The sequence below is a fragment of the Thalassophryne amazonica genome, chromosome 5 (genome assembly GCF_902500255.1).
Source record: "Thalassophryne amazonica chromosome 5, fThaAma1.1, whole genome shotgun sequence".
In the NCBI taxonomy this organism is placed as follows: Eukaryota; Metazoa; Chordata; class Actinopteri; order Batrachoidiformes; family Batrachoididae; genus Thalassophryne; species Thalassophryne amazonica.
This window is the reverse complement of record NC_047107.1, coordinates 86911481-86933639: the sequence shown is the minus strand read 5'-3', so window position 1 is coordinate 86933639 and position 22159 is coordinate 86911481. Positions and strand designations below refer to the sequence as shown.

The 22159-nt window shown below is 42.0% G+C and overlaps 2 protein-coding genes across 3 annotated transcripts in view; one reads left to right on the top strand and one right to left on the bottom strand.

Annotated features, from left to right (window-relative positions):
• adamts3 (ADAM metallopeptidase with thrombospondin type 1 motif, 3) overlaps positions 1-22159 on the top strand; it is a 554270-nt gene that overhangs the window by 452437 nt on the left and 79674 nt on the right. The window contains exons 17-19 of one of the 2 annotated variants that reach the window (XM_034170793.1): positions 6896-6979; positions 7362-7442; positions 10900-11063. In XM_034170793.1, the coding sequence (XP_034026684.1) occupies positions 6896-6979; positions 7362-7442; positions 10900-11063 (329 nt within the window). The remainder of the gene's footprint in view (positions 1-6895; positions 6980-7361; positions 7443-10899; positions 11064-22159) is intronic. The other variant, XM_034170794.1, reaches the window with a different exon arrangement.
• Positions 14062-17620, bottom strand: LOC117510896 (nuclear factor 7, ovary-like). The gene has a single exon (XM_034170795.1). The coding sequence runs from the start codon at positions 17318-17320 to the stop codon at positions 15953-15955; it is 1368 nt and encodes a 455-aa protein (XP_034026686.1). The 5' UTR covers positions 17321-17620; the 3' UTR covers positions 14062-15952.

The following is a 22159-nucleotide window of genomic DNA, read 5'->3' as shown; positions in this document are numbered from 1 at the left end:
TTTTAGTAGTTTATTCAATAACCTGATGGATTAACACAAAGAGGGGCACTCCTTCATAATCATTTAAATATTGAAGTTTCTTCTCCAAGGCCTTTTTGTTGTTGGCAGATGTTGAGAAGTGGACACTTTTCAGACATTGATCTCATCCAACCATTAAAATTTAAGTGTTTGAGTCATTTATTTATTTGAGGTCACATTCACAAAGACTGTGAAAATGTGATATTGTTTGACTTGGGTGTTGTTAAAAACATAGCAGAGAAGAGACATTCTCTGTATGCTAAATGGAATATAAATTTCAATTTATTTAGTTTATATAGAGCCAAATCACAACAAAGCTGCCTAAAGGTACAACCCCTGGCAAAAATTATGGAATCACCGGCCTCGGAGGATGTTCATTCAGTTGTTTAATTTTGTAGAAAAAAAGCAGATCACAGACATGACACAAAACTAAAGTCATTTCAAATGGCAACTTTCTGGCTTTAAGAAACACTATAAGAAATCAGGAAAAAAAATTGTGGCAGTCAGTAACGGTTACTTTTTTAGACCAAGCATAGGGAAAAAAATATGGAATCACTAAATTCTGAGGAAAAAATTATGGAATCATGAAAAACAAAGGAACGCTCCAACACATCACTAGTATTTTGTTGCACCACCTCTGGCTTTTATTGTTGTATGGCTGGGGGGCCTGGCTGCCTTTTTGTTTCTGTCTTTTGTTTTTCCTTCCAGGTGGCTTGCATTTGGGACTGAGTGGCTGTGTTGCTGAGGTTATCAGGACCTCACCCTGATCACCTGCGGCTCGTCAGGACTCACAGCTGAGGTGCATCTATATGGATTGGAACATGGTGGCATTTAAGACTGGAGTATACAGTGTGTATTTGCCAGAGACTCGACCTTGTGACCAGACGGGTGAGATCGTCGTCTCGGGAGCCATCTCATCATCAGTGGATGCAGAGAACGTCCAGGGTTTGATGCACGGTCTGTGAAAGAGGAGGGGGTGAGGTCTCACGCTCGTCAGCACACTTCCTGAGGTACGTTAGATTTTGTGACTAACATTTATACAGTCAGTAAATGTGGTGTCCCTCACACCTTTTTATATTGAGCTGTATGTTAGTCATGTATCGGCTTCCACTGCACTGCACTGTGAACTGGATGTTCCATGCCTGCAGGTTGGGAAGCTGATTAGTAATCAAGCCAGGAAGTGTTTGCTGTTTGTACACCTTTAAGTGTTCTCTCTGTGTGTAGAGTGTGGACTCACATAATGGTTCCTTCTTTCACAGACTCGGTTTGTTGCGGCCACCTGGGGGGTGTCGGCAGGGTCCTTGGGTCCGAACAGCTTCTGGCTCCGGACCGTTAGCGCTGCTGGGAGCGCACCACGCCAGACCGCACTTTCTTTTGTTATTTTTTGTATCACTGTTATGTATTAAATTCAGTTAGCCTTTGTACCGTGCTCTGCTTATTTCATACTGGGTCCTTCAAACGCTGGTCGGTTCTCCGAGCTGCGTCCGACACATAACAGTAGTCTCTGGCCAAACATCACGGACCCAGCGGTAGCAGAGACGGTAACGCGCCGGGAAGGCGGCAGCAGACGTTCAGAAGTTATCCGGATCAGTTGCGGGTGCTCTCCGCCCGGATGGTGCGTGTTTGAGAACCCATTACTGAATACTGATTCGTGCTCTCTTGCAGCCGTGTTCCTGTGTGTGCCTTATCCGTGGGTCGTGGTGGAGTGTGACTGGCGACGGCTTCGCGTCGCACTTCGACCGGATAAGAGGTTTGAACGGGAGCTGCAGGAGTGAGTCTGTAATGGGTGAACGCGCACGGCGGAGCTCTGTGGCACGGGTCGCGGTGCTTCCTGTGTTACAGTCGTAGCCCCGTTTCCCCGGGTAATGATAGCTACTGCGTCTGTTGTGTCAGCTCCGGTGTTATTTAGTTGAATCACATTTTTGGTTGTGTGCTGTTCACAGAAAGGCAGCATGAGTTTGTTTTCTCAGTTACCAAAGGGGGTTTTTCATTTTTAGCACTTTGGCTCCCTCTTTTGGTGACTGAGTCACATTACCGTCAAGCTCTTAAGTTGGAACAGGTGTGTTCCATTTGTTGGAGCTTGACGGTATAAATCACTTATTTGTTTTGTGTTAGTTCATTTTGTGTGGGTGTTTTTTGAGTTGGTTTTTGTGTGGGATTTTATTTTTTGCTTTTCACTATTTAGTGTCTGGGGTCGTGACCCTGCAGTTCTGCCAAAAAAGAAAAAAAAAAAAAAAAAAAAAAAAGGACCCGAGCAACCTTATGTCAGTCTGTTAGTCTTTCTTTTTATTTTATTTTTTTCAGTTTCACCTCCCAGGGTTTGATGGGACGGTCCCCTGGGGGGTCATGGGGGGGGGGGGGTATTTGGGTTGTTGTTTTTTCTTTCTTTTTTTTTGTTTTGTTTTTTGTTATGCCCTCTCTTCTCCTCTGACTCCAGCCGTGTGAGCCGTAGTGTCGGCGTTGCTGGAGTGGTGCAGTGTGGTTATGCTGGGCGTTTCCCAGGTAACCTCTGCACCTGGGGGGGGGGGGGTGTTTTCCCCCCAGTTTCCGCCCTCAGGGTTTGACTGTGGTGTCCTCTGGGGGGGAAAGGGCTGTGGGTCCATCTAGCCATAGACGGCCGGGGCTGGGTCCGTTGGTCGTGAGGGGAGGCGTCTCCTGGGGTTGACGAGTGGTCCTCTGGGAGGCGCTGGGAGTCCCCGTGGGTGACGTTGGATCCCAGAGGGACCTCGACTGTGGTTATTACTCCTGGAGCTGGCGGGAAGTCCTCTGGGGGGTGTTGGTCCCTACATGTCGTTTGGGGGGGGGGGGGGGGTGTTTTAGCGCTTTTATTTGTAAGCTTAAGTTTGGGGTTTTTCTTTTCTCCTCATCCCGGGGTTTGATAGGACGGTCCCCTGGGGAGGGGGGGGGGTGGTTTGGTTGTTTGTGTTTGTCTTTTTTGTTTTATGACTAATGACCGCACATGGTTGGATAAAGGCTGACCGCACAGGTTTAAGAACTCCTGGCCACACCTGTGCTAAGTGACTGACTGAAACAAAGGCAAGGATGCAGCCAGAGGAGAGGACATCAACCATTCTGTTGGAAGACGAATGCAGATGCGGTTTCCAGCCATGGTCCCTGGAGGGGGGTGTTTCTCCTGGGCCAGGTTTGTGTGGTCGCCGGGAGGCTTCCCGTGAGGGTGGGGTACTGTTGTATGGCTGGGGGGCCTGGCTGCCTTTTTGTTTCTGTCTTTTGTTTTTCCTTCCAGGTGGCTTGCATTTGGGACTGAGTGGCTGTGTTGCTGAGGTTATCAGGACCTCACCCTGATCACCTGCGGCTCGTCAGGACTCACAGCTGAGGTGCATCTATATGGATTGGAACATGGTGGCATTTAAGACTGGAGTATACAGTGTGTATTTGCCAGAGACTCGACCTTGTGACCAGACGGGTGAGATCGTCGTCTCGGGAGCCATCTCATCATCAGTGGATGCAGAGAACGTCCAGGGTTTGATGCACGGTCTGTGAAAGAGGAGGGGGTGAGGTCTCACGCTCGTCAGCACACTTCCTGAGGTACGTTAGATTTTGTGACTAACGTTTATACAGTCAGTAAATGTGGTGTCCCTCACACCTTTTTATATTGAGCTGTATGTTAGTCATGTATCGGCTTCCACTGCAGTGGAGTTTTGTGAACTGGATGTTCCATGCCTGCAGGTTGGAAAGCTGATTAGTAATCAAGCCAGGAAGTGTTTGCTGTTTGTACACCTTTAAGTGTTCTCTCTGTGTGTAGAGTGTGGACTCACATAATGGTTCCTTCTTTCACAGACTCGGTTTGTTGCGGCCACCTGGGGGGTGTCGGCGGGGTCCTTGGGTCCGAACAGCTTCTGGCTCCGGACCGTTAGTGCTGCTGGGAGCGCACCACGCCAGACCGTACTTTCTTTTGTTATTTTTTGTATCACTGTTATGTATTAAATTCAGTTAGCCTTTGTACCGTGCTCTGCTTATTTCATACTGGGTCCTTCAAACGCTGGTCGGTTCTCCGAGCTGCGTCCGACACATAACATTTATAACAGTTTGCAGTCTCTGAGGCATGGACTTAATGAGTGACAAACAGTACTCTTCATCAATCTGGCTCCAACTTTCTCTGATTGCTGTTGCCAGATCAGCTTTGCAGGTTGGAGCCTTGTCATGGACCATTTTCTTCAACTTCCACCAAAGATTTTCAATTGGATTAAGATCCGGACTATTTGCAGGCCATGACATTGACCCTATGTGTCTTTTTGCAAGGAATGTTTTCACAGTTTTTGCCCTATGGCAAGATGCATTATCATCTTGAAAAATGATTTCATCATCCCCAAACATCCTTTCAGTTGATGGGATAAGAAAAGTGTCCAAAATATCAATGTAATTTTGTGCATTTATTGATGATGTAATGACAGCCATCTCCCCAGTGCCTTTACCTGACATGCAGCCCCATATCATCAATGACTGTGGAAATTTACATGTTCTCTTCAGGCAGTCATCTTTATAAATCTCATTGGAACGGCACCAAACAAAAGTTCCAGCATCATCACCTTGCCCAATGCAGATTTGAGATTCATCACTGAATATGACTTTCATCCAGTCATCCACAGTCCACGATTGCTTTTCCTTAGCCCACTGTAACCTTGTTTTTTTTCTGTTTAGGTGTTAATGATGGCTTTCGTTTAGCTTTTCTGTATGTCAATCCCATTTCCTTTAGGCGGTTTTTTACAGTTCAGTCACAGACGTTGACTCCAGTTTCCTCCCATTCGTTCCTCATTTGTTTTGTTGTGCATTTTCGATTTTTGAGACATATTGCTTTAAGTTTTCTGTCTTGACGCTTTGATGTCTTCCTTGGTCTACCAGTATGTTTGCCTTTAACAACCTTCCCATGTTGTTTGTATTTGGTCCAGAGTTTAGACACAGCTGACTGTGAACTACCAACATCTTTTGCAACATTGCGTGATGATTTACCCTCTTTTAAGAGTTTGATAATCCTCTCCTTTGTTTCAATTGACATCTCTCATGTTGGAGCCATGATTCATGTCAGTCCACTTGGTGCAACAGCTCTCCAAGGTGTGATCACTCCTTTTTTAGATTCAGACTAATGAGCAGATCTGATTTGATGCAGGTGTTAGTTTTGGGGATGAAAATTTACAGGGTGATTCCATAATTTATTTCTCAGAATTGAGTGAATCCATATTTTCTTCCCTCTGCTTGGTCTAAAAAGTAACCCTTACTGACTGCCACAATTTTTTTTCTTGATTTCTTATAGTGTTTCTTAAAGCCAGAAAGTTGCCATTTGAAATGACTTTAGTTTTGTGTCATGTCTGTGATCTGCTTTTTTTCTACAAAATTAAACAACTGAATGAACATCCTCCGAGGCCGGTGATTCCATAATTTGTGCCAGGGGTTGGACTTCACACAAGTAAGGGTTAACCTTACAACCCCTAGGGCAAGCACACAGGTGACAGTGGTAAGGAAAAACTCCCTCTGATGATTCTGAGGAAGAAACCTCAAGCAGACCAGACTCAGAGGGGTGACCCCTTTGAGCTTAGGCCATTCTACCAGTTACAAGAGTTTGCAAAGTTTTACACAACAGAACATAACATAACAAAAGATGAATATGATGAGCAGTCCATGCAGGCGTCCAGTCCACAGGCAGGGGTCATTCATCATGCCCGCAGTAGAGTCTGTTTCAGAAATTATGCAGTAGAAAAAGATAATTAAAATGTTAAAATATTTTAAGTTAAATAAAAAAAAAACAATACACGGGTCACATTACAATCATTATATGGTATATGAGAGTTTCATTTAATTTATTATCTCCATCAAGAAAAGCATCCTGATTACAACATTAAAGGAAAAAAAACATTAATCCCTTTTGGAAAATATTAATTTTTAAATTCTAGCATCTATATCAGGGATGAGCAACAGTGTGCCTTAAAGGGTCAAGATGGTGAAGGCTTTTCTGGCAACTGATCACCTCAGCAGGAGGTTTTCATGATGAGCTCCTAAAATCACCTGCTCAGTCCTGTTCAATAATCAGGACCAAAGGTCAGGATCATGGATAACTGTTTAGAATCAAAGATGATGATCAATTCTGAGTGAGCACGAAAAAAACAGCAGGATCAGAATCACAGGTAGCAGTCAGAACGCTCAGGATCAATATTCATCTATAGTTGTATTTAGGTCCAAATCTAAATAGTGATCTGGAGAAAAAATGTCCACTAAAATGCATATAAGGTTGAAATTTAGTGTGGGAATTAAATAAATGGGCGCTCTGAGGTAACACATAATTTTTGACATTCTTTATGTCATGGAAAGTTTGAAGGAGTGCCCCTTTAAAGTTTCTGTGTAGATCAATGTCGTCTGAAACACTGCAGTAGACCCTCAGCGGCTTTCTGCTGTGTGATTGGCCATTTAGCTGCTGAATTGATTAAATCTAAACTGGCACGGTGACAATGTTTCAGTGCTGAAATTTGACAACCAAACTATTTTACACTGCTATCAAAATTGAGAGCAGAATTTCCCTACAGTCTTAGATTGCTGTTTGCATGTGAAACATCCCTTGTGGTGAACAGCGCCTGTCATAACTGCGGTGTGCCAATCTCATCCATAATCACCCCAGCAACACTGCCGCTTCTCCATCAGGGCGTCTCAAGTGTTGCAGCTGCCAGTTAAACATAAGCGTGAGCAATTACAGCCTCAACAGCGATGATTGGCAACTGCCACTGTGCCAGCAAAAACAGTGTTCCTCCTCAGCCAATGCAAATTCCTCAGGTGCCCGCGATGCTAATTAGATGCGCTTCCACCGTGGGCCACGTTGTTGCAGATCAACACTGTGTGTGAGATAAAACTAACTAATGTGTTTCATTTGAAGGGAAGAGCAGAGGGGCCTTCTCCTTACCCAAAGGAGCTCGAAATGTGTTTTTAAATGAAACGGAGGATTCTAGAAACGTGCTCGGTGAGTCACGGTAGGTTTGCAAGAGGTGGACATCCCAGACAGAAGGGGACTCTGCTGCCATGTAGTCATCATACATGCTGAAGCATGGCCCGAGGCTCGCTCATTCACAGAACGTTTAAAAGCACACTCTTTGTGCACAAACCCAAAAATTTGTTGGTGTTTCTTGTGAATGCAGTGAACATTTGGGCCTGTTTCAAGATGCTGATGTAGATATGTTATTTTTCCTCCCTAAAACTTCACAGCTCTGTAGAGCAGAACTTCTGAACCCACTCGTGATGTCCACCTCTGCAAACAGGTAGATGTTTGTGTGTCTGCTTCACTTACCCGTATCTCTGTTGTCTTTTCTAACCTTTCCACTGCTGCTGCTACAAACTTGTCAAAGGTTACCTTAAGATGTTTCTCATTCCTCATGGAGCTCGGCATGTGTTCATCCAAGAACACGTGGCATCCCCTCAAATTATTGGTAAGTGTGAATTAATGCTCCGTCTTCTGTATCCTAACCTCGAAGATTCCTCTTCAAAATGAAGTCCAAGACATATTCAGTAATTTGAAAATGTTCATGTGTTCAGTGTTCAAGTTCAGGAAATTCTAAGAACAACAAAAACTACAGGACACCATTAAGCTTACGTTCTTTTAAGCAATGAATGAGGCACAGTTGATTAGAGATTTTTAAAAATACAGCTTTTTACGTATGCTTTGGGAGACATTCAAAATACTGAACAAAATGTTGCTCTAATATTTTTAGGGTTGTATTGTTTTGTTTGCACTTTGATAGTTTTTTTAACATCTTTTGCCTGGAAAGCATCTATCTACTGTATCTGGCAACGGTGTTGACATGTTTGACCCCTGTTGCCCTGACATGAAAATTCAGTAAGTTATATCTTATACGAGGTCTGTTAGTAAAGTATCCAACCTTTTTATTTTTTTCAAAAACCATATGGATTTGAATCACGTGTGATTGCATCAGCCAAGCTTGAACCTTCGTGCGCATGCGTGAGTTTTTTCACGCCTGTCGGTTGCGTCATTCGCCTGTGAGCAGGCTTTGTGTGAACAGTGGTCCATCCCTCTCGTTGTTTTTTTTATTGCGAATAAATGTCTGAACGATTTGGAGCTTTGCTGCATCAATTTTTTTCCAGAAACTGTGAGAGACATCCAGGTGGACACCCTTCAGAAAATTAATATGGCTTTCAGGGACGATTTTGTGGGGATTACACAGATTAAGGAGTGTTACTGCCGCTTTAAGGATGGCCCACAGCGTCTAAGAGCGCGCCGCGCTCCGAGCACCGATCGACAGGCTCACACCCCGCTGAAACAACCAGATCATTTCCAACGTGAAGGCTTTGTTGATCCGGGACGTCATCTGACTTTCACAAAAAGGCAGGAGATGTGGACATCAGCACTTTTTCGGCACATTCCACTGTTACAGGAGTTTTATTCATGGAAAGAAAAGCAGAGGATTGCTCCACCGTGCCATTCATGGCGCGGCGGGACGAAACCACCTCTGTGTTGGTCTCACAGGACGGCTTTCAGGTGGCTTTCAGACGGCTTCTGGTTGGTTTTCAGTCGTGTGATTATCCCAGAAATTGAGCATGAGCTGGACATGCCCCAACATGTCCTGTGAGGCTTCATCACGGCATTGCTTTGCACCATGCGGCTCTACCGCGACGCGCGGAGCTCCTCCGCACGTCTGTCTCAATGTGCCGAAAAATTGCTGAAGTCCACGTCTTCCGCAATTCCTGTGCTAGTCAGACGACATACCGGATCAAGACAGTGTCCAGTTTAGAAATGAATGGCACATTCCACTGTTACAGGAGTTTTTTTCATGGAAAGAAAAGCAGAGGGACGTGCCACGGAGCCGTTCATTACGTGGCACAAAACCACCTCTGTGTTGGTCTCACAGGACGGCTTTCACGTGGATTTCAGACGGCTGTCGGTTGCTTTTCAGTCGTGTGATTATCCGAGAAATTGAGCGTGAGCTGGACATGCCCCAACATGTCCTGTGAGGCTTCATCACGGCGTTGCTTTGCGCCATGCGGCTCCACCGCGACGCACGGAACTCTGCTCCTCTTTCCATGACAAAAACTCCTGTAACAGTGGAATGTGCCGTTCATTTCCAAACTGGAGGCTGTCTTGATCCGGTATGTCGTCTGACTAGCACAGGAATTGTGAAAAGACGTGGACATTAGCACTTTTTCGGCACATTGAGACAGACGTGCGGAGGAGTTCCGCGCGTTGCGGTGGAGCCGCATGGTGCAAAGCAATGCCGTGATGAAGCCTCACAGGACATGTTGGGGCATGTCCAGCTCATGCACAATTTCTCAGATAATCACATGACTGAAAAGCAACCAGAAGCCGTCTGAAAGCCGTCCTGTGAGACCAACACGGAGGTGGTTTTGTTCCGCGTCATGAACGGCATGGTGGCGCAATCCTGCGCTTTTCTTTCCATGAAAAAAACTCCTGTAACAGTGGAATGTGCCGAAAAAGTGCTGATGTCCACATCTCCTGCCTTTTTGTGAAAGTCAGATGACGTCCCGGATCAACAAAGCCTTCATGTTGGAAATGATCTGGTTGTTTCAGCGGGGTGTCAGCCTGTCGATCGGCGCTCGGAGCACGGCGCGCTCTCAGACGCTGTGGACCATCCTTAAAGCGGCAGTAACACTCCTTAATCTGTGTAATCCCCACAAAATCGTCCCTGAAAGCCATATTAATTTTCTGAACGGTGTCCACCTGGAGGTCTCTCACAGTTTCTGGAAAAAAATTGATGCAGCAAAGCTCCAAATCGTTCAGACATTTATTTGCAATAATAAAACGATGAGAGGGTGGACTAGTGCTCACACAAAGCCTGCTCACAGGCAAATGACGCAACCGACAGGCGTGAAAAAACTCACGCATGCGCACGAAGGTTCAAGCTTGGCTGATGCAATCACACGTGATTCAAATCCATATGGTTTTTGAAAAAAAATAAAAAGGTCGGATACTTTTCTAACAGACCTTGTATATTATATTACAGTTCTAAGGTTGAACAAGTTTGAGCAAAATAAATAAAAAATTTAAAAAAAAATTCAGAAATTCAGATTTCAGATGATGCATGCAAGAATAATGTAATAATAATTCCACTATAAAGGTGATTTGTTACTTTATTTTTTTGTTCAATAAAAAGTTGCAGTTTTGGAAGCAAATTACATGTGTGTAGATTTGTGTTGGTGTGAGGTGGGTGGTGGCAGCGGGGGGGTGTTGAAAATATTCTTAAGTATAAAAGGGAGGCCCTGGAGAAAAAGTTTGGGAACCTTTGACCTAATGAATACCTTTAATGTGAGTTAACGCTAAAATCCTGTACAGCTAGTTGCCTTAAATGTTTGTTTTCTCAATGTATTTAGTGTCCATATTATACTATATTCTGCTGTAGTATAATATGAGTGAATGGAACCTTTCTTTCTGCTAGTTTTTCTTTCATGCAGAGACCCTTTGCTGTAGTTTTGTAAGCAAAGGCATCATTTCTTTTCTCTGTCATTATCTTGTTAAATGACTTGCTGATGGATGTCTGGGATGCTTTAGCTTGCTTAGCTTGTTTTTAAAGCTCACTATCTGAATCTCCAGCTTGTGTGTTTTTTTTACACGCCTGTTGCTGTCTCATTTAGCAGAATTGATCAATCAAGAAAAGGCATCTTACTTTGTTATGACCCCAATGCCAGATTTGTTGATTGAACTTTGAAGGCAGCTACACATAAGTCACATCATCGTTGGGGGAATGTAACTCTTACATTGAGTCATCTGACAACTGATGACACCAGATATGTCTGTGTATCCATAAATTAACCAGAAGATGTTTTTGGCTTTTTGACAGTTAAATTCAAACTGTCTGTGATTGTAAGATCTGAACAATTTCAGCTGCTTCATGGGTTTGTAATCATTGATTGCAGCAATCAAGAACCAGGCAACAGGGCATTACATTCTCAACGGGAAAGGAGAGGAGGTCAAGTCCAGGAGCTTCATTGACCTGGGTGTGGAGTGGCATTACATCCTTGAGGACGGCATTGAGACTCTGCACACTGAAGGACCTTTGCATGACCCCGTGGTGGTTCTGGTAATTGCTTTTTCTTTGTCATAGCATTGATTCAGATTAATTTGAAAACTCATTTGCTCTACATTGTATACCGAGCAAAACGTTGAAGTCATAAAACCCTCTTTCAGGCAGTGTACACGTCTGGTATACTCTGCTATAGGGGTTTATATGATTAAAATGTTATTGGCAAGCCCTATTAATTTTGAGTGGTTGTAGATGCTTTGAAGGCAAGAATAATAGACAAACATTTATGTTGAAATATTTGTAATATCAAAGTTCTTTTTGCATGTTTCTGTCAAAGTCTAAGTTGATAAAATAAATAACGTTGAAAAGGTTAAAAACACAATTCCTGTCTCTGAGCCGCCTTCAGTGCTGTGGCTTCACAAAACACTGAAGTCACTCACTGGTGGTGATCTCTGCTGTTTGCAGCTGACTCAGTATGAATTAAATGAGAAATATATTTCTTATTTCTTTAATTATTTGCTTGAAATTGCAAAATAAAGTAAAACTATGACATCGATAAGCTTGAAATACGATCGAATTGGTACATTTTCAGCAACATTTCAGTTAACCTTTTGGAAAATCAGTGCCTGGCAGCACAGCCAATTTGAACCTGACAGCTGTGTGGAAATTTGCAGTGCAGCGCCGCACACCGTAGCTAGAATCCTGATTCTTGTGCTTTGCACTTGATTTATTTGTTCCTTCAGCATACAAATGAAGATTACACTGACCTTAATAACTGAAACAGTCACATTGGTCCTGCCTGTCAAAAACTTTGGAATCAGTCATAAATCAACGTTCTTAAAAAGCCTGACACTTGTTTTTTGTGCGGCTGCTTTATGTTGCATTTTGTACTTATTTTCCTTTTCTTCTATTGTGTGGTTTTAATATCGAGAAAGTCACAGAATGGAAATGCTTTGTGGCTTAATAGCCAATTCAATGTCACTTCCAAAATGTGGTTGTGAAACTGAAAAGAGCTTTGGTACAGAAAAGAGATAGAGCTTCTAATTACACTAGTTTATACATTTCTAGAAGTTGTCATCTTCAGAAATTGTGTGCTATCTATTATGGATTTTGGCATGCTGAATTCAGATTAGACAATATAATGGCCAGTTGGCTGCTGTTTCCAAGTTATTTAAGTTTTTACATTTTATGTCGATATAATTAATCAGTGATTAACTAATTCCATCTTCTCAAAGTGATGTTAGTCAGTGAAATCACCAGGTGGAGTGGGTGGCTGCAAAGAAAATCTGCACCCTCTCTGCCCTTTCTGGAATCAGTTTGAGACCTCTGGTATATGTCCTTTGCGTTACCTAGATTGTGAATTTGCTAAAGACATCATCTTTTTACTTTACACAGCAAAAACAGCTGCACCCATTTACAGAATATCTCTGTGATGAATTTATATAATTATTAATATTGAAATATAACGCCTCACACCGGGGCACCAAAATAATGTAATGATTTAAATAATCAGTACCATAAAATATGTAAGGAATTGAAATGTAATCAATATTGAGTTGCCTTCTACGGGGGCACAATAAATTATTGTAGACAAAATACAAGTGAAAACAATATTTAATTAAATATGAAATTTAATTATATACCTTGAAATACTCGTAAGGGGGCACCACCGACTTATTAGATGCATAGGAATATCATGTTAGTCCATATGAATCAGTCTTTGATCTGAAAGTCATAAGTTCCAGATACAATTGATCCAACGTCTATCTTCAACTGGACAAAAGAAAAACAAGTTGCAATATTTACACATTTATTTATATATGTACAGGGATAAACACGTGACTTACATTTTGAGAGTATGAATAATGATTCATAATTTTATTACTGAGATGATCCATTGATAATGAGACGTGAAAGAAGGAAGTATAGAAATTTAATGACAATAAATCTGGTTGGAATTTTGCGGTGAATTTAGGTTAACAAATTACTGTTATTATTATTAAGAACATTCACAAACGAATAACACTTTGCATCATTGACAACAAAGACCGTTAGAACACTTGGCTGGTTCACTTATCTGGGTCCATTGGGATGGGTGTGGGTTCGGTCCGATTTCCTAATGGGCTTTTACGGCCCTCTTTAACCCACATCGGGGTTGACCACTGGTTTCCCATGTGACCACAGGCTGGAGCCGGGTTGTTTTGCCAACAGGACCCAACGATGGGTCCATAGAAGTTGGTTCCGATCAACCCATGGATGAAGGTTTATGTGTTTGTTCTCAAACATGCTCTGGTGGCTTCAGAAGTTGTGGAAGATCAATTTAAAGTCTTTTTATAAATTTTGAAAAAGTTCAAGGCTTGGCAAAGAAAGTTGTAGAAAAAAATCAAAGTTAAAAAAACACTTTTGGCCTCGAACAGAAAATTTTGGAGGCTCATAAATTTGCTCCTGATCTTAAAAATTCAGTTAGGAAGTTGTCTTCAAAATGCAGAGAACATGAGTCAAACCTTAAGAGTTCTTAAAACTGGCGCCTCAAACAACGAAAGTTATGGAGCAAAAAGAAACACTAAGAACAATGAAACAAAAGCCATGAGGTAGGACTTAGAGAGTCCGGAAAAAAAGGAGCGCATAAGAAAGCCAGAGCAAAAATGGAAGAGTTAAAGAAAAATGGCCGAAGAGTAAGAGAGAGTTTCTTTGTTCAGGGTCTTTTTAAAGAGAGCTACGCATGGTTATAAGGGCCGCCCATTTGACATTAGGTTTCTTCCCCAAAGAAAGTTATGTGAAAAAACACATCAGATACAATGAATGACGTACACCTTGTTTTCTTCTTTAACTAACAAAATATAAGATGGCTAAGTTTTCTAAGTACATCTAGGACCAGAAAGCAATGAAAAGAAACAGTTTTACCATGACAATTCATTAATAATTCAAGAAATAACATTTGACATGTTAAGAGTTACAAAAGAAATACTTATATATAAATACTTATGTATCTGTGTTCTTTCCTCCAGGTGGCACTGTGGCCACAGTGCAAGGTGGTTGTTTTATGACCTTTTGATTTTTTTTTTTTTTTTTGTGGTTTGGCTGGTGGACCTGGTCTGCTTTACTGATAAGACCTGAATAAGAATCCTTTTGAGTGTGACATAGCTATGACCCAATGCTATCACTCCATAGGTAATCCACCTTTCTCTATGTGACCAGCTCTCTAAACCAGCTCTCTTGGTGATATTGTACCAGGTAATATCAACTCTCAAGCACTCTGTGATCAATTTATAGCCTCTCACATCTCCAGAAGGGGCCTTCAAAGCACTCTTGTTCAGGTCTTATCAGTAAAGCAGACAAGTTCGACCAGCCAGACCACAAAGAATCAAAAGGTCATAAAACGACTGCCTTGCACTGTGGGCCACAGTGCAAGGCGGTTGTTTTATGAGCTGATATTTCCTGGCACAATATCAACAAGGGTCTTTTGATGTAGAGGACTGTTCATGAAGTTTGTCATGAGGTATCGTAAATTGCCCTTGGTTTGGAAAGCAGGTTACTTTGTGAGAAACGTGGCTTTCCTGTGTCATGATAACATCGGTTCAGAGCTGTGTCACACTTCCACCTTAGGGCTGTCTGGGGAGAGTCAATCTCCCCAGTTGAATTAATGTAATTTTGATTCTATAAAGATGTGTCTGTGGCTAGATCCACTACATCTCCAATAAACAATTTTGAACAAGATATTGTACCTAATCAACAAACTTTATCTGTAACATAAAACAAATGCATAGGCTTTAAGAACACATTAAGTGTGACAAAAAAGCAGCTTCCTTACTGCTAGTCGGCTTTGGACTTGAGGATATGAACAGGAATGCAGACAGACAGGTTGTAGCCACGCAATCATTCATCAGCTATTCATGCAAAGCATGTCACATGTAGTCTGCATGATAGCTGCTGGAACATCCTCCAGTGCTGTGAAGGACTATAAGATCATTTGATTTGTGTGTTAATTCAGTGTTTTTTGCATATTTACAAGGGCAGATGGTGAATCATTTTCTATGGAATTACTGATTCAAATCGGTTTAATAACTGATGCTATGTTTCAACATATGCACCTAACAGATGTCATAAAACACTACAGCTTTTCACCATCTTCATCTTGAAGAATATGTAATTATATCACCAACATTAAACTAATTTATGTAAACTGAAAAAGAAAACATTTTATATAAGCATACTAACCATATGTATGGGAAAAACACAACACACCAAAGTTGGATGCAAAATAAAAATGTATCACATTATCTTCAGTGAAACAGTTTAGCACAATGGCTTGATTGTTTTTATAGAGATGATTATTATACCAGAATTCACAAGCAAAAATTATCAGATTTTGTAATTACATAACATATAGGGCAGATTATTGAATGTTACAGCATCCAGTGGCAAACTAAATAATCAAACCATTTTACTCACAATAGTAATAGTAGTACATGTGACCTACATCAGAGATGGAAAGTATTTCTGATAAATGAATTTTAAAAAGTACAAGGGAAAAGTACATTAAGGTGTTAAAATTGTGCTGTTTCTAAATACTATTAGTAGTATACTGTTATCCTTTCTATAGATTAATAATGACAGTGATTAAAATACTTATTAATTTTATGTTTATATATATATATATATATATATATATATATATATATATATACACACACACACACACACATAGGGTGATGTATTTTTTTCTTATCTCTGATTTAGATATATGGTTTCTGCCATAGTAGTCACAAACACCCTCAAAAGTAGAGGGCTTGACTCCTACTTTACAAAAAAAAATAACATCTAGCAAAACATCATTTATTGTCTGAAGTATCACATTTTCTGCAAAGGTTTGAGCCCTAGCCAACTGTTTTAATGTTATGATACATGTATTACTTTACAATGATGCCTGAGATTGATATTATTTTCTACTCATCCTCTACTGTCAGAGAGATGTTCTCAGAGAGTATCTTCACTGGCACTTCACCAACAGTGTTAATGTATGGAAACTGCATCTCAGTGAAGGTGTGAGTAAAAGTGTGTATGTATGTGTTAGTGTCTAGGTCCATAAATGAAAGCGTTCCACCATCCCAGTCCAGATAGATTCTGATCTTCTGCAGTGTCTTCACTGGGAGGTCTGTCAGCGCGTCAGTCGGCGAGCGTGCTGTGTATTTTCCGTCGTACAACATGATTCTCCATAATCCAGCCCACTTTTCACCTTTCCTCTGGACAGACTCATCAGCGACACCCACCGCCCAGGCCGAACTCTCTCCAACATCAACATCCCATCTGTGATACCCTGAGTTAAATCCCCAAGACCCAATGACTGATCTGCAGTAATCAAACCTCTCTGGGTTTTCAGGAACATTCTGGTTGGTTCCACGTGTCACAATGGTCAAATCATCTGACAAGATGAGTTCGGGATGAGCAGTGTTTGGATCCAGAATCACAGGGGTGTAGGAGACTACTGTTATCATTTTGTTCCAGATGTGGAACCCGAGGTTACCCAGGTGTTTGGCCACATCTATGAGAGCTCCTGAGACCAGCTGTGGATCATCCGGGAGGTTGCGCTGCTGCTCTCTTTCCACTGCTGCCTTGTAGTTCTGCAGGAATGGCACGTCTTTCGCTTTCAGCTCTTTGTCCGTGACTCGGAAAATGGCCAAAAGACCTGCTATGTCTGTCGCCACATTCTCAAGCTTCTCCTTCATTATCTGGCTCTTCTGTTGCTTTTCCTCCTTCAGTGCAGCCAGCCTTGCCTCCTCTTCGTCTTGTAGAAACTGGTGAAGCTTCCTAAATTGCTCCTTGATCTGGCTCTCTGTATTACGAACTTGGAACTTAATATGTTCGGCTGTTTGCTCACACATTCCTTTAACATCTTCAAAGAGCTTGAGTTTCTCTTGTAGGGGCATCAGGGCATGCTTGAGCTGCTCTCTGCAATCCTTTGCAACTTCATCGATGGGTCTGAATCTGTGATAGGTGTGTGTTTGTGAGTCTCGACAGATGAGACAAACTGGCTCCTGGTGGTCCAGACAAAATAGTTTGAGTTTCTCTGAGTGCAGAAGGCAGAAATCTTTGTCCAGGAAGAAGGACTCACATAGGTTTCTCAACACTTGGCGAGGTTGTTTTACCTTTGAGGATATTGTCTTACACACCGGACACTCTCGTGTTTTTTTCTCTTTCCACCAGCTCTTCAGGCAGCCTTTACAGCAAGTGTGGCTACACGATAAGACAGAAGGATCCTTAATGATGTCGTGGCAGATCGGACAGGAAAGTTCCTCCTCTGCATTTGAAGCCATTTTCTCTTAGTCGTGCAAAAAAGAAAGAACACACGATCCATAAAACAATGAGTCTTCGCTCCTTCCTCTTGAGTGTTTTTTAGGCACAAATGCTTTCACTTTGAGCCTTGGTTTCGGTAAAGTTCGCACAGTAGTGTGAAGCTGTAGCGTTCCAGTGTTCCCTGTTGTTCTGTCTCGGTGGAAGCTGTTAGCGTCATCTGAAGGTGAATGTAATTATATGTTTCTCTGACTGTGTGTCTCTTTAGTGAAGAAGAATAAACTAGATTCTCTGGATTCTCTCAGGAGACTCTTCTAAGGGTCGGTGCTTTGAAAATGTTTGCATAATTATGTAGATACATTCCTGAGATTCCTGAGACTTGATCTCTGTTTACATACCAACTGAGTGGCACAGATTGATGATAGCATGCAGTGTTGCTAAACCTGTCCTACCCTTTGTGTGTATGCGTGTGTGTGCTTATGATAATTTGTCTGTTGTTTTTCATTTTGATAATTCATGCTGAATGATAGCCCCTGTGGTTCAATACAGCTATGAGTGGCAATTGGTCCTATATCGCTTAAAACAGTGCCGCGCATGGATTTGTGTATGCATTTGGATTCTTGTTTCGTTTTAGTTCACACCATCATATCAAGGTGTAATGAAATGCGCATCAAGTAACATCAAGGCGTCTTACTTGAATTGTGCGGGAACATAAACTACAGCATTTTAGCCATATGGTGAGGACCCCAGCAATTGGGTAAAGACCAAAGGGATGTTCACATTTCACCTTGATGTTGCAGGGAGATGGTTACTTAGGAGGAGTGAGGATGGACCAGGTTCTCTGCCTGGGTGGTTGCTATGTAGCACCTAAGGTGGGTCCATAGGCTGGTGGTTGTAGTGATGGGCCATGCCCAAAAAGTACCTCAGTGTACACTTTGTCAGTATATGGTTGTCATCTCAAAATCACTGCTGATAACTGACCAGAATGTGATGCATTGATTACATGATTGGCTTGAGTGAAGTATTGCTAAAACAAATGTTCACGCATTTTAAATGAAGCTTGTCCATCTAGTTATACAAATGTCAAAGTCGCTGGAGATGTTTACATTTGGTTCTTTGTACCTATAATGCTGCCATGCACAGTCATAATCAGGCCAGTGTATTTGTGTCATTTTATCCTGTTCTGTTGTACACACCCCCCCCCCCCCCCCCCCAATTCTTATTATAAAACAAGAGCAATCAGAGATTTCTGATGTCCGCAAATCCGGATCACCTCAAAAATTCAGTGGAGACTTCCATGCCCTAATATTTTTCTGTGGTGCAATTTTGATTAGAATCTGTGAAGTAGTTTTGACATAATCCTTCAAAACGTACATAAAGTAAAATCTTGATCCAGAATCCGGATTCGGATCCAGATCACCTCCACAATTTAATGGATTCTTCGATGGACTAAAATGTATCTGTGTTGAAAATTTCGTCAAAATCTGTGCAGTAGCTTTGATGTAATCCTGCTAGCAGTAATCCTTCAAAGCCTATACAAAGTGAAACTTGATCCAGAATCCAGATCTGGATCCGGATTACCTAAAAAAACTTAATAGGTTCTTCTGTAACCTAATATGTATCTGTGGTGAACATTCGTGCAGTAGTTTTGACATAATCCTGCTAACAGTCAGACAGACAAATAAGTAAATGACAGTGATTTTTTCTGTCCTTGGATGTAATCATTCTGTGATTTACTAAGTCGTATCTGTTAATTTAAAATGGATTTTCGATTTGTATCAGTAAATTGTTACACCCCTAATCAGGATCATTTCTGTTGTGATGAAATTCATTCTTCAGCAGCCTTGGGGGTCAAGGATGAGGTGCTTAAGTCTAGTTTTGCAAACAGTAGTGCAACAGAGAGGAAATGTCAGAGGCTGGTTATGTCCTCGATGACGTTGCCAGCGCTTGAGTCAGCTCACACACATCCTCCAGATGAAGTGCTTTGTTCTGACCTCTTGCCAAGCTGCTTTTATCAGCCTGTGCAGGTCTTTAAAGCTGTCAGATGTGCTGCTCAGACAGGCACAGTTAGAGAGAATCCTCTGGTTAAGGTTTTTTCAGTTGTTGTAAAGCAGGTCAGGCTTGTTTGTTCTTCCCCAGATGCAGCAGCGTCTGTTTGACTTCCATGTTCAAAGAACATGTTTCAGCACCGTGCTATATCATCTATTACAGGGACTCCCGTAGACTTGAAACCTTTTCCACCAGAAGGTAGAAACCACTCCACGTATAGCACGTGCACATGCAGTGCGTGGGGTGCTTTTCTCCACAGAGACATGTCATCCTTCAACTGAAGCCTTATGAACTATTAAAGTTACACTACAGAGCATTTGCAGGGTGCGAGTTGATTCTCTTTATGTTCACACCAAAGAGCTTACAGTACGATGTCTCTTGTCCACTGGTTGTTTGATTTGCGTATTACCAGAGTGACGCAAAAATGCTTTAACCAGTGTTCTTGTCACTTCATGGAGGGGTTGGAGGTGTGGGCAACCAAAGAACCCATTACCGTATTTTCTGCACCATAAGGCGCACCGGATTATAAGGCGCGCCCTCAATTAGCAGGTACTTAACCCTTACGCACACTAAAACATATAGTCTACAAAAAAAAAAAAAAAAAGGTCACGGAAGCAAAACGGTGAGTTTATTTGAACTTTTTAACAACTTTGAACTACCGGTATTTAACAATATGGTACTCACATTATTTTTTATTATGGTTCTGTCACAGATCCATCGAAGTCTTCATCTTCTGTGTCTGAATTGAACAGCTGGTCTTCTAGCTGTGGCCACCTCGCTTTGTTTCTGCGGAAACTCCGTTTGGTCTTTTTAACTTGGCACAGTTCATTTTCTTGTTTCCTCTCGCAGCTGCTCTATTCCCATGAACAACCGCGTAACTGATAGCCTGCAGTTTGAATTGTGCCTCGTAAGCATGTCTCTTCGCTGGCGCCATTTTCAGGGGTCCTTAGACAAACAAATGTTGTTTTGCAGGATACCTGTAGTATACGATAACTACCGGAGGAGTGGCAGAGGTAAGTGTACGTACCACGGACTCACGGACTCTTCTCTGATTGGTGTATCGCTGGCAGCGTACGTACTCTATGCTACCAGCGTACGTACTTTACGTATTACGTAATGTTCTCCGATTGGTTTATCGCTGGCAGGATACGTACTCTACGCTGCTAGCGTACGTACTTTACGTATTACGTCCTTGTGTCAGCGGGAAATGGTCTGATATTCCAACGGTCAAAGACAGCATTGGTCGTTTTTACAGATTTTGGAATTCAGTGTGCACATAAGGCGCACCAGATTATAGGGCGCACGGCCGATTTTTGTGAAAACTTAAGGCTTTTAGGTGCGCCTTATGGTGCGGAAAATACGGTACATTTTGGTGCCGATGTGCAAAATTTGTGATTACATTTGCAACAAAGAGCATTTTTATCATTTCCTGATTAAATAATGCACAGACTTCAGCTTTTCAAAAAGATGTACATAAGTCCAGACTAAAAACGCACTTATTTTCCTTTTCGTATAGCTAGCATACTGGCATAGTATGTTACTATGCTTTTTACTCTTTTAATTAATTTATTAGGAAACAGAGCATGCCACGGCCTCAACTTTAACTAAAGTCTGGGTCTTTTAGTGAAGCTAAGGGCTAGTGGCCAGCGATCACCTTAGTATTTCTTTTGTTTTTCTTGTGGCTTAATGCTGACAAATTATACTGTATTTGTTGTCTTTCTGATGCCTGATTCTGTTTTTTTCTTTTCTCTCTGTTTGAGGTGCGGCTCCATCCAGAGATGGGTGTGATGTCTGTTTCTGCAATCCTCCTGTCCTGTGCAGCGGCAGCATTTCCTGTATATTCGTTTTGTGAATTGTTTTGTAAGTTGTGTTGTAGGATGGCCCAAGCAGAGGGTCACCCCGTTGATTCTGGTCTGCTTGAGGTTTCTTCTTCAAATCATCGGAGGGAGTTTATCCTTACCACTGTTGCCTGTGTGCTTGCTCTGGGGGTTGGTAAGGTTAAACCTTACTTGTGTGAAGCGCCTTGAGGCAACTTTGTTGTGATTTGGCGCTATATAAATGAAAAGAAATTGAAATTGAAATGTACAGAGTGGTGCACAAGTCTTAAACATCCAAGGAATGTCACTCAAATGCAGTGTGTGATTTATCAGTGAGTCAACTAAAATTCCAGTTTGAAATCTCCTAACTTTCTTTTTCCGACAAGTCTGTTACTTTTTTGATTTTGTTAAATAACTTAATCAAATACTGAATTACAAATCTTGAATATGTGTCAGAATGCTGAACAAAATACCTAAGCAGAAGGACGGCATGCCTCATTCAAAGAAAAGGCAATGTTGGGAAAGTGTAGGTACACGGACCCACAACAGGGGGCACAAATGAACGGACAATGGAGGAAGTCAAATACAACACTTTACTGTTGTGAAAGGGCACAACAAACACAACAGATTGCAACAATAGACAAAAGGTCAAATTACAAAAGGTGTTGTGTGGGCAGGCTCGAAGATAGAAGACGTCTGTCTAAAGTAGAACCGGAACCACACGATTTCCTCCGCCACCAGACCCCGGGAATACTGGAGCCACCAAGTCCCGAACTCCCAGGTGGCCACTGCCTCCGCGTGTCGGATCTGGTACTGCTGGCGAGGAACAAAAGACAATTAAATGTGGGCGCGTATGCACCCAGCAATTCACACGGCAGGAAAACCAACTCCACCTCTTGTTGGAAAAAGAGTCTGTTATACGATACACAAAAAGTCACAAAAGGTTGCTGTCGAATAAATCTCACAGCCAGCTGAGAACGTTACCTTCCTGGTAAA